This window comes from Copadichromis virginalis, linkage group LG1, assembly GCF_057382275.1.
Source record: "Copadichromis virginalis isolate Kocher_CV1m ecotype Utaka linkage group LG1, C_Virginalis_male_GT1.1, whole genome shotgun sequence".
NCBI classification, from domain to species: domain Eukaryota; kingdom Metazoa; phylum Chordata; class Actinopteri; order Cichliformes; family Cichlidae; genus Copadichromis; species Copadichromis virginalis.
In genome coordinates, this window is record NC_140618.1 from 18,700,816 (window position 1) to 18,713,843 (window position 13,028).

General features: G+C 41.3%; 1 protein-coding gene across 4 annotated transcripts in view; it reads right to left on the reverse strand.

The window, feature by feature from the left end:
• Window positions 1-172: 172 nt before the first annotated feature.
• The window catches only part of furina (furin (paired basic amino acid cleaving enzyme) a), an 84,675-nt gene continuing 71,819 nt past the window's right edge, over window positions 173-13,028 (reverse strand). For all 4 annotated transcript variants that reach the window (XM_085452920.1, XM_085452923.1, XM_085452922.1 and 1 more), the window contains exons 12-16: window positions 12,831-12,948; window positions 7,891-8,070; window positions 7,673-7,797; window positions 6,260-6,382; window positions 173-5,331 (exon numbers count right to left, since the gene is read on the reverse strand). In XM_085452920.1, coding sequence (XP_085309046.1) covers window positions 4,724-5,331; window positions 6,260-6,382; window positions 7,673-7,797; window positions 7,891-8,070; window positions 12,831-12,948 — 1,154 coding nt within the window. In that variant the 3' untranslated portion in view covers window positions 173-4,723. The remainder of the gene's footprint in view (window positions 5,332-6,259; window positions 6,383-7,672; window positions 7,798-7,890; window positions 8,071-12,830; window positions 12,949-13,028) is intronic.

Sequence of the window (13,028 nt, forward strand, 5' to 3'; positions counted from 1 at the left end):
ACCACATGTAATGCTCATACTTCAGTACTTGCATTTAAAAATACTTTAATGTAGGATATTTTCTTGAAACTATTTTATGTACCGTTAAACTGTCCACCATCTCTGTGCTTCTCGCATTCATTAACCAACAACAGCATCAAGTTTCAATCATTTAAGTAAAAGAAAAAACACATTCAAATTTGCATAGATCTTTATTTTTAGTAGAATCTATAATTGACATCAATTAAATAAAAAGGAGAAAAGAGCAAAAAAAAAAAATCCTTAAATTACAAGAAAATTACACTGCACCTTTCATATAGTACAAAAATAGGCCTTATTTTAGAGTTATGTTCCATGTAGGATATTCATTCTTGTACATTACCATAGGTCACACGTATCTGTAAGGTACTGTGTGCAGCCACAGGTCAGGAACCTCACGAAGAGGCGGGAGGAGGTCAACGGAGTCGACTGAGGCTGCTCCACTGACCGCTCCTCCATCACAAAGTGTTTCCTTTCTACTTTAACACGCGTGTGCACACACGGACGCACTCAGGTCTGATTCAGCCCTTAAGTTAATGGCGATGGGATACATTCTACCTCCTCCCTCCGCAGCTGCTGAACATACAAGGTGTCGTCGCAGATCGTCAAAAACGACAACAAAAAGAGAAAGAAAAAAAAGGCAGAGGTGACTGAATGGTTTCAATAAAAACACTCTGAACACAAGCCAAGGGTCGATGGATTGTGACAACCTGGAAGCAACACATATTCATACTAAACAGACAGCATTAACATGATTGTCTTTGGTTATGCCAAAGATATTGCTCCTATTAACTTCATCCGACTTCATATTAATCTCACGTTAGACTACATCCTAAAGCAGGACGGGAGCAACGTCGAGCTCCACATGACTTAAATCAGCAATGTAAAGACGAGCCTTCATGGCAGCAATGAGGGAGTCTTCTCTTTATAACCAGGGCAGATGTTTTGCGACATGCAGTGTTTTTTTCCTTCTAAATTTAAGAGCAGCTACAGTGGTAGGGCTTTTTAGCTACGAGCTGCTTTCTGGCACTCGTCTTATTTTAGTGTGTGGGGGGGGGGTTTTTTGTGGTTTTTTTTTTTTTTATCGTATTCTCACCGTTAAAAGAATCAGCTGGCTGCTGATGGTTTTCTGCAGCTCCGGCTCTTCGGAAGCAGAAGCTACTTAATTCTGCCTGCATTCATGGATTTCCCAAGTTTAACACCCGATTGCTCAGCGCTCTGAGATCATCTGATTAAAGTATTTTTTATTTTTACTTTTTTATTATTTTTAAGTTTAAGCTGCAGTGAATACAACAGTAGCCAAGACGAATAAATCATTTCGTGTGCGCACTTGAGGGGCCACAGAAACCTGTCTGAACACCCGCAGTGTTGGATTTTTAAGAAGAAAAAACAAAAAAACAAAACCACTCTTCCTGGAAGCAATACAAGTCCAAAGGAAAATGCACAGTGCATAATCTTGACTAGACCAGGAATCAATTAGCGCACAGTAATTGGAACGCATTGGTTGAATCCCATGTTATACTTCTTCAAAAGATGCATCCAGAGTTTAAGAAAAACGGTTTATGGAAGCAATTTTGTTTCTGCATTAGCCCATTATCTGTTGTTTACACACTTCGCAGCATGCTGGGAAGTCAATAAGATTTGGTGGCTCAAGTCTGAAGCTGGAGTTATTACATTTTTAAATTAGCACCCTCCTCAAAGTGGAACTAATCAAAGCCTAAATGGCAGTAGGCACTAATGTACAACCCACAGACCCCTGCAGAACAAGCCTGCCACATTAGCTTTGTTCCTTTTGGGGCATTTTCTCCAAATCCTCATTTTCAGTTTGGCTTCTGATCCAGAAGCGGCCACAGTAAGCCAAATGTGTTACACCTGCACCAGCCATTCGAGATGAATTACGCTTCCTGGCTGAGCGCTGTGTTTGAAAGCATGCATACCAATCTTCCTCCATTCTTTTCAAGAGGATTTTTGGCAGGTATTGGTAATCAAAATCTGCATTCTTTTGCCTTTGGAGAATTTCTTTTTTCCAAATAAGACTTGATTTCTAAATCTGCAATTTAAATGATCTGCATACAGTGAATAACATTTTCTGTGGAGGCTTTTCTAGTGAGGCAGTTAAATCAAAAGTTAAAATCCATTTGTTTGTGTGCTTCTGCACCTTGCCCCCCTCCCACCCCAAAAGAAAACAAACAAACAAAGGAATTGATTGTCAGTGACAGAAACTTAAAAAGAATAAAATAAGGTCTGAAACCCCAGGAGGAGATGCCTGGGTAAAGATGAAGAAAACAAACGCCCCCAGCAATCTCAGGTTGATTTAGCACTTAAATGCTGGCCAACAAGATGTAAGAGCAATTCTCCTACCCAGCCTCTTTGAGTAAGAGGCTTTAACACCCAGGTGTGTCTGCACATGAATGCTGATCCTAAAGGCAATAAATTTTTAGGACAGATAGGAGTTCCAGGGGAGTAAAATTTACACAGCAGCTTTACAGTTTCTGAATTGCAATTGTTTGTTTCTCCTCTAAAACATAAATGTGACATACAAACCTACAGTCCTTAAAAAATAAAATAAAATTAAAAAATTAAATTACCATTTCCCAGAAGCGATTTCATCTCTAACCTACATATAATCTGACCTCTATGATCATTTATCAGCTCCTCAAAACGAAACCTTGCTGAATGATATGAGAGGTAGATAGAAGGACGAGCAGCTGCAGTCGCCAATGCATGTCATCACCATGACAACCTCTCTCAGCAAGCTCCACTGATTTTGAAAGTCATAATTTCAACATAACAAAAAAAAGATCACTGGAATCAAAATGGCTACACTGGATTAAATAATGAGATGCAAATTTCAGATGATGACCAGCCAGGGAGGGAAAGAAGAAGAAGGAGGAGGAGGGGGACGAAGAAGAAGAAAAAAAAGCTTAAAGCAATTTTCCCTAAAGGAATGAATAAAATCTCTCAGAATAAATAGTTTGCTGCAGTATTATTCAGAATATAATTAATTGGCAAGTACACTAAAGAAATCATCTGAAATTCAGATTAGATGCAGACTGGAGGGTAAGTGCAGAGATGCTGATGAGACGTGGAGTCTCGCTGCAGGATTTTTAAACAATATCTGAAATTTGAAGAAGAAAGCAGAGACTGGAAGGATGGAGGAAGGAAATCTTCACTTCAGAGGGCAGATAAACATTCCTGAACCTCATATGCAATAAACTAACACTCGCACTCTCCCACACGCAAAGCAACTTTCACTCGTTAAGATATGCGGTGTGTTTGTAGTGCTGATGTGATGAGAGGAGAGCCGGTATATTGTTACAGCTCTGTCAGAAATCAGTCACAAGTCAGTCAACACCTTCCAGCTGCTTTGAGAAGCTTTTGCGCTCAAGTCACACATTGTTTTGGGTTCTCCAAGCAGCCCTGCATCTTCTCCCACAGCCCCAGGATGTAAGCACTTCAGACACAGAAATTAAATATCCCTGGCAGGGATTATGCCTCAGGGTTGATTGAATAGCCTGCAAGTTTGTGTGTGTGTGTGTGTTGTTTTCTTATAATTTCCTTTTTCTTTTTTGTTTTGATACCCTTCCATGTAATGGTTGGGGGAGGTTACGAGCACAGGAGAATTTATAGCTTCCAAAACAGGAATAAGTTCAGCTGGAATCCCAAAAGGCTGAAGGAGGCTTTGCTCGCTGAATGACTCACAGTTTGTTCTTTCAGAGCTGGGAGAAACCTTTTCACATAACAGGAACAATAACTGTACTGGCTTAAAAGTGACTGCATGAAATAAGAATTGTATCTTCAGTAGATACTGCAATTGTCCTGTCATAGAGAGAGAGACACTGCAGAGATGGCATATCCTGAAAGGTCTGCATTGTACGTCTGACTGCTGATGGATTATAAACCATTGAAGTCTGGATATTTTCTCATCAACTGCTACGCTTTAGATTTGTTTGATCTTGAAAATGCACTTTAAAAATGTAAATAACTGGAGAGCATTGTATTTGTCAACAGATTATAGACAGCGAGGTCATTAAATGACACTTCAGAGAGAATAAATATTTTCAAATTGGATTTCATGGTTCATAATACAATTTTTGGCCATCACGTTTTAGTTAAAGCACTAAATATGACAGGACCCGCTTAAGCTTCTCTGCACTGTTCACTGTTCATTAGATTTACACGCTCACATTCACACAATGATTTAGAGATGCACACGCATACATGCACAGACACACACATACACGCAATCTCATCTGGCTACTGCACTGAGACTAAACGACACAGTGGGAGGAGAAAAAAAAAAAGAGGAAGAAAGCAAATAATAATCATTTGTTTACTGTAACAAAAAGGAGCTGGAGGGGAAAATGGACTCTGCACAGACAGACACTGTTAGTGATTGAGGGCAAAGGGAGGGAGAGAGCCAGTTTAATAGAAAAGCGCCCAAGTGTGAACAGAGCAAAGCTCAGGCCATCCCGAGCTCTGAGAGACAACAGCTTCCCATCAGGTCTCCCACAGCACAGCGGAGCGACCAGATCCCGAAACAGAACTCAGATGAGAATCCGATAGGACAGAAAAAGAAAATGAACTGGAGATTAAACCAGAAAAAGACTGTGAGAGGAGACAGTCACCACAGCCCTGAATTATCAGACAAATGGTGGTGTGAGGATTTTAAAAGCAGGAGAGAGGGAGGGACGTGGAGGAGGCATTAAAGAGCACTTTGTGTTTTGATAAAGGCAGTCCTCTCATTTTGGACGTCAAACTCTTCGTTTTCCGAGTCTGTATTTACCCCTTCCTCCCCCCACACTGTTGGGATGCCACGGTACGACACCACCCTATTTCCGCCGAGACTGAAGGTGCCCCCGAGACCACCGCCAGCCTCCAGAGAGGGCAACTTGATGAGCGCGCCGGAGTGCAGCTGCAGCATCAGGAAGATGCCAGCGAAAGTGGCGATGATGGCCATGCAGCTGAGCACAGCAATGGTTATGGGGAGCCGGGAGCCTGACTCTAGCTGCGATCTCTGGTTACTTGGCCCTACCATGAAGCTATCAGGGGACTCGCGCATGTACTGGTTAAGATGCAGGCAGGTGCCAGAGTTGGGGTCCAGGGAGCTGTGCGGGGGACAGGACAGACAGGACCGAGGGCTGAGGCTGCTGCAGGTCAGGCAGGGCTGTGGGCAGGGCAGGCAGGCTGGGACGGAAGCTGGTTCCATAAAGTTTCCCACTGTGTAGTTGAGAGGCTGGGAGCCCACCGAGAAGCCTGCTGGACATTCTTTCACACAGCCCTGCTGAAAGAGGTAGTAGCCTGCATTGCACTCTGTAACACATAGAGAAATAGAAATGAACCTCTGCACCTTTCAGCTCTTCATATGAGTCACACAACCAAAAAACAGAACCAGGATTCGTGCCCTGAGAGCACATTTAACAAGGCTGTGCCTGCCCTCTGTTTCAAGGCAATTTTTTTGTTTTGCTCTTACACTTTTACTAGAGCTGCTTTCACTTACTAAATCTTTACATGTCTATGCTGAGTGCAGCACGCTTAAACAAGACACATTTCCATAGGCACCAAGTTCAGATGCAGACCATCGCCTGTAGTGACAATTAACAGACAGCAGTGAGGGTAATAGAGCTGAAAACAGGAGACCCAACAGAAGGAGGAAATTTTCGCTTCCTGCTGCATCTTGTCAGCTTGTTCAAAAACAGAATTATAGTTTTGAGCCCTGAGACATAGCACACCCAGTGCCATATGACACATGGATATGACAACACATGATAATCGCATACATGATAACTACATTGCACTCACCCTGTTTATAAGCATGCAAGTACCACTGAAAGCCTGTAGGGGTCAGACTGGCACTGTTTCAGGAAACATGTACTTCACACTGCCTTGGTGCTCAGTGGCATGTTTAGACCTTGCCTATAGCACTAGTTGGACTCGGTAGAACACAGTAGAAGGATTACGTTTATTTTAAATGAGATTATTAAAAAGAGACGTGGAGTAAACGTAAGTCTGAGCAGAAACCAGCTCTTATATTAAATTTTATGCAAATAATAAGGCTACACAATGGAGTTGTGCATAGACAAGTTTGCATAGAAATACAGACAAAAGGCAAATGGATGCAGCCGAGATCATATGTCATGAACGGGCTAGTTCAAGTGTAACACCTTAACATAAAACTACACTTCTCCTCTACTGTGGCTGAAAGGACCCGTGAGGAGCAAAGCAGAGACAACAGTCTTACCAATGCATATCTGCCTCAGATCCAACGTCTTGCAGCTGTCATTGCCAGGCTGAGACTTTTCAGAGGAGCTGGAAGTTGTTGAGCTGGTGCCATACAGCACCAGGATGAACTGGGTCAGAGTGCCTGGGCGGAGAGACAGATGAAAAACTAAAATTAACTGTGGGGGGGGTGAAAAAAGTAGGCCTGTCAAGCCTAGCAAGGCTCCAGCACTCCCTTGGGTGGTTTTTGTAAATGTATCCTCATCTCCTATTAGACTCTTGGATTTTCTGCATAAAGTGACAGAAAATTGCTCCTTGATATGGGCTGCAAATTTAAAGACAGCATGATTTCACTCTGTGCCTAACAAGTTATAAAGAGCACATCTCTCAAAAATCATTGAAGTGTGGGGCCTCATGAGAGGTTCCACTTTAGTAAATCACTCCTTACTGAGGAGGGAGGCGTGAGACTTGAATCTAGATCTTTTTTTCTTAAGTATTTTGGCTGAATATGGTGCTGTGGGTGGACCTGCTTTGTGTGATGATCCACGGCCAACCATAAACACTGAAGAATTTGTCATCCTTCCTGCAATAAGGAAAAAAGTCTGCACAGCCATACAGTCAACTAGTATAAAAATAGCAACAACACTTTGGACACAGAAGCCACTTGATCTCTAATCTCTTGGCACTGACCCTTCAACCCTTGAGCTGGACTGTAGGCCCAACAGATTAAAAGGTTACATTAAATAACACTCAAGTAATGTCATTCAGGGTCATTCTGGTGACCTAGTGGTGACCTCGCTTAGGTTTAAGACTGTTGAAAACATTCAATGTGGACTCTGAGGATCTTCGATCAGCATTTTCCAGATAAAGAGGGAAGATAAACTGATACTAAATTAGATAAAGCCTGGAAGCGATCAATCATTGCACAATGATCAGTCGCAACATTTAAACCAGGAGAAGCAATTATCGTAATACAATATAATGTTCTGCTGGATGTTACTTTGGCACATATCACACACCCATGATTGCTGCATACCAAGTTTACCCAACCTTTAGAGCACCATCCCCAACAGCATGTGAGGGGGAGGATGACAATGTGCCCTACTGATAAAATTTAAAAGCCCAGGAAGAGCTTGGAAAATGTCAAAGAGCACAAGGTGTTGACCTAGCTTCCAACAATCTTGGACCTCAGTTTTAATTAAGCAATTTTAAAATTTAGAAGGAATAAAATCAGTTCATGATGGGACTAAACTGCAACCTACAGGACCGTCACTGTGAAGCCAGACACAACAGGAAGGCCCCAGAAGTGCCCTGTCCATGCCCCGATGAGTCTGAGCAGTTGGATGGCACAAGGAGAGCTATTATTTACCAGGTGGTTGTAACGATGTGGGTAACTGGTGTATATTATCTTTATGTAATAACAAAACTGCTTTACCATAGTCACTGGCACCCGCCACATTCTCAATTTCAAGCATCCACGCCCCAGTAGGGTCCTCATCCCAAGAGTGGGTGGTCATGAAAGCCCAGTCATTAAACCCCTCTGATGAGTAGTCATGAGGCCTGCAGGAAAACAAGCGGGAGCGTAAGGAAGTATTTTGTGATTACCAGCACGCACTGTAGATCACCATGTTTGTGTAGTTGTGCATTTTTTACCTGGGGTGGAGCAGTGTGGAGCGTGTGCCAGCAGGACTAATGAGGTGGATTGCCAGGTTTCCCCTCCGGTTGTAGGACAGAGTGAGCCGGGCCTGGACGTGCTCTAATGAGGTCACATGACTGTCTGTCCCCATGCAGCCGTCCACACTCTTGTTAATATATAAATGGCTGCCAATGTTCCTGTTAACCGACAGATTAAGTCAGTGATGGACATTACTCACGGATTGTGTGTCAGTGGAATTATTAGTGGCTTATTACTAAGTGTACCACATTTTGCTCTTGGACACTGAAAGCCAACAAAAGGTGATTCGTTTCAAGCCTTGAACAGGATTAGTGTCTCGACCTGTAGCACCCCTATCCTCTGTGGAAGTAAACACACCTCTTTTTTCCTCCCCCCCCCCCTCCAAAATCCGCTTAGGAGATTATACGCATCCACAACAGTTCAGAGGAGGAAGGTGCAGGGTTTTAGTGGCACAGATGTGCCAAAATTATAGACAGGATGATCATTAAACTGCATCCAGACGGAGTCCCTACAGGTTTAGGATGAGTCACATTTTTCAGGATGCACTGAAAGGGCAGCATACAGTAAACACCTTTGACCTTTAAAGCAGCCTCACATGGGAAAAGTCATGTAAAAGGTTAATTTTCTGCACTATTCAGATGCCAATGAGTCATATAGTAACTGCCCATGATAATATTATAATGCAAATTGACAGCCACGCAGCATTTAAGTATGCTTGCAAAACGTATTTCATGGTTTCTCGAGGTGGGGACAGAAAATCTTAGAGAAATGGAAATTTATACCGAGAGCTGTTGAGGTTGATTTATCATTGGCAGTTGACTGCTGCAGCACAAGCGACTGTGATTTAGGGTCTGGAAGCAGCTAAATTTATGGCAGTACTGGAAACATAGAATCTGCTTTTACAAGCACACTCAGACAAAAATAAATTAAAAAAAAAAAAAAAAAGAAGAAAAAGCTGCAAACCTAACCAGCAATCTGCCATTTAGTGTGAAAGCTCAAGTAAATGAGAAGCTACACCTTACTCTCCCTTTCCCTTTTTATCAAGAGCTAGTTAAATAAAAATCTGTTTTTTTTTCTTACTTCATATGTTGCCTGATTCCAATTTGTCATAATAACTGTTACATAAATCCTTACTTTTTTGCACGTTGGTTTTTCAACAATCACTTTCAGACAGGCTGGCAAAGGTCTGCCAATATTTTGCAGTCTAATTTATAAATGCAAATGCAAATTAAATTCATCACAGTCAGTCAATTAATCTGACTCAATGTGCACCAATGAGCACAACTCATCCTAGAGCGCTCTCCTTAGAACAGGGAACTCAACTCATCTGGTCGTCAGCTGCTTGTATTCTGGGTATATTGCTATGAAAAGTACGGTTGGTTCTATTTTAAGCCTATAAGGTTATGGCTGGACTCTGAATGCAAGTAGTTAATATGAATTTCTGTCTATGCAGACAAAAGCAGATTTGCAATCTCACTAATTTATCACAGCAAATCACAAACAGACTGCATGCAAGTTCCAGTTCGTCTCCATTCAACTACTAACTGAAGACCGACACAATCTTATTGCAGTTTTATCATCGTTTTGATGCATCAAGATTGCTTTACAGATGGCAACTGACTAAGTGGTCAAAGACGTGATCTAAGCAACAATCCTAAAGGCATTGAGACTGCACATTTATTGCATATGGTTGCAATTATTTGGCCACGCCATGTTTTCAACCACTTATCCCAAGTCTGTCTGTAGCATTAAACCACCTTTGGAAACATTTTGTTTACAATTTAATTGGCTGTCTTTTTAAGTGCGTAAAGTGGGTTACGCAAAAAGTCCTAAAAGTCAACCAATCAACATGTGCATAATCAAAACTATCCCTCCAGCACAGACGTGTTCATTTCAATTCGTTGTGCATAAAGCTTTTGAACAAACACCACATGTGTAAGCCAAACTTGAAGCATTCCCATGCGTTTGGCAAAATCTAGGAAAAACAAAAAGGGATGTTTCCAAATCATAAATCACTTTTTAAAAACTATGCGAGAGCTTTTAACTGATGCCATACAGTTTTTATTTGCAAAAGATTTTGCAGACCTGGTAGTAATTTGCATCAACTTTGGTGTGAAGGAAATGGGCACACATTGATCACATTCAGTGTTCTTACACTACATTGACACACATTTGCAACAAAGCCTGCCTCATTCAGTCAGGCATGCAGGAGCTTTTCTGTCTGCTCGTGTCACTCAAAGCCTAATTCCCCATCTCACGGCTACAAAAGTAAATGGCCTAATGTTACTGTAATTATGGTTATAATAATTCACTTTGGTCTTTAAATATAATAATTGTGCAGTATTGTTGGACTTAATATAATCATAAAATCATCATAAAATGACAAATGTGTTCCAGCTTTTTTGTGCATGTAAAAAGCCTGCATAGTTACACAGCCCTCCCAAAGAGAAAACATTGCTTCTGAACCACTGGCTGGTTTTTCTTCAGGAATCTACATCAGTCAACTCTTTTAAGTAACTCCAACTCTAAAATATCTCAGTCGTGGTATCTATGGAGCTCAGGACAAGGCAGAGGAGTGTTATTTTGATAGAAAAGTCCTCAAAAATGTGTTTGAGCACTGCAGAGCTATAACTTTGCCTTGATGAACTATGCTGAAATGTTTAAATGGCCAATCAGAAATTGAACCGATTTGAAACAAGGACGAGGTGCGAGTTACTGTGTTTTCATGGTATCATATTCACCATGCTGGCTTTTTTTTTTTTTTTTTTTTTTTAAAAGCCAGTGTTTCCCTGACAGTACACATGTGAACTAGTAACTCAGGTTATTCCTAAAAATGTTAAAACATCATGTTTTGTCTAATGCGGGAGTCTCTCCTTGAGCCAGGTCTACTTACAGTTCAAATTCATACAGCTAAACTCTTGTTTATACTTACTACCTATAATCCTAAAATAACAAACTCACAGGACAGGAGCTAATGGATATAACCACTCAGTCCCATTTGTTCACCCAGTTTCAGACAAAGACAGAGATATTCACTGCATCATGATAGCACAAGGCAATCACACGGGACAGCTGTCTGCACAGACAGAAAAATCAGCCTCACCCAGATTTAACTATGTGTGCCTCACATTACTGTAACTCCACAACCATTTTGGGTTACAGAAAAAATTCAAACGGGTTCTGAAAGATGACAATTAAAATCTTACCAAGCGGCCTGTTTGATACTCGGGTGATAAAGGGTTCAAATGGAGCGTCTGTTGAGTGTATTCTGGTGTAATATACGCCGTGTCAGGAAACTGATGTGTTACTGAATATAAAAGCATGTAAAAGTATGCTAGCAGAACACAAAATAAAATTATGAGCCGGTAAATGAGCATAATATGGGCTCAGTAAGCTTGCGGTCATGACTCTGTCAGAGGTAACGAGTGAAAGTAACTGACAGTGAGAAAGATACTGAAACCCTGCCTGCTCACTTATTACAAGACAGTCTTGATAAATACGTCAGCTAAACACCTAAAATGTAAATTGAATAACCTGCCTTGACTGCTGTTCCCAGACGCTCAAACCATCTGCTCTGAGCGTCTCATAGCTCCAGTAAAAGAGAGGAACCTCAAAGCCAGCAAGGGAAGTGACAGGCAGTGCATAATGAAGAGGCGATGTCTGACTGGATTTAGACTGAGACACCAGCAGAAGGAGGAATAAAATGGCTAGGAAGAAATATATAGTTTCAACAGCGAGAGGTACACATGAATTGACAAACTATTATCTTTCTTTTAAGTGTTTTGTCTCAAGTTTGAGTCTCGCGCACACAAAATGACAGGCATTTCAACAGGCGCCCAAAGCCAACATGATGAAGACACGATGTGTCGCTGCGCCAAAGCTTGACAGCTCAGTCTCAAGTCACAAGCATCTCCAAAACCTTTGTTTTGTTATGAGTTACCAATTTAATGTTGATTTCTGTTTTCATTACTCTTAACTTGCCATTTCTGAAAAATGTAGGCTTCTTATCATAGTATTTAACGAATGTTTGAAGTCAAAGAACAAAGCGGCTAGAAATAAACAAGCTGTCTTTGATGGATATTTGGTGCATTCTCTTTTAATGCTGTTATTGCTCTACCCTTCTTTTTCTTTGCTTTTAACATTTACCTCTTCAAACTTTAGCTATTAAAATAGTGTTCATAATTGCATACATGATTACAAATAATTAGAATATTTAGTAATTAGTATAACTGGGGCTGGGGGTTTTTTGGTCCATAATATGGGTCAAGCTCCAAAAACACTGAAGCATCAATTTGCTCCAATCCAATGAGATAATTTCCTCCAGAGACACATATGACTTAGTTTAATAACTAGGCTGTGTGGGTTTTAGTCAAAGCAATTTAAACAAATAAGTTGTTTTTAGAAAATTGACAGCTGTAACGTGTGCAGACCACAGTGGCCATGGGAGACCAACACAGTGCGTCTCACGAAAACACATGCGAATAAACAAAACAACCAAATTAAGAAAACACAATTCAATCACAAACCACGGTGCTGAAGATACAACATAAGCAAATTCAAGAACGTGCTGCAAGTATCCCAGACTACATGATTCCAGGAGACGCGTGAACTGAGCTGGGACACACTGCAGTTTTTCATTGTTTTGTGACATGTGTCCGAGACTCAATATTAATTAAAACCTAAGCAAACTCACACAGGCTGCTTGTGCTCAGTGTATTCTATTTGTTTGTACTGTGAGAATCTCCTGAAATTGTGTTCTTAAATGCAAACATATCTATAATTTCTGTTGTGTTTATGTACACGTGTTTGTGTGTCTGTTGCAGTGTGTTGCCCCTCTTTGCGTCACCTTAACAGTTTCTTGTGATCAGGGTGCTGAGATAAACGAGCTGCGGTATTAATGAGCCTCCGGTGTACTAACCTTGGCTCGCTGACCATGGTGATGACGCATTTTCGTTGTGGTCCCACATTGGTCCACGTTTTTGCCATGGACACGATACCACCGGCATCAAGTAGACCATATCCGTACGAGTGGCTGACTGTAGAAAGCAAGAGGAAACATTAGCCGGCATCCTGGCTCTCCCAGCTGGTGTGCATTTCAACCTCTGTCCAGTTAAAT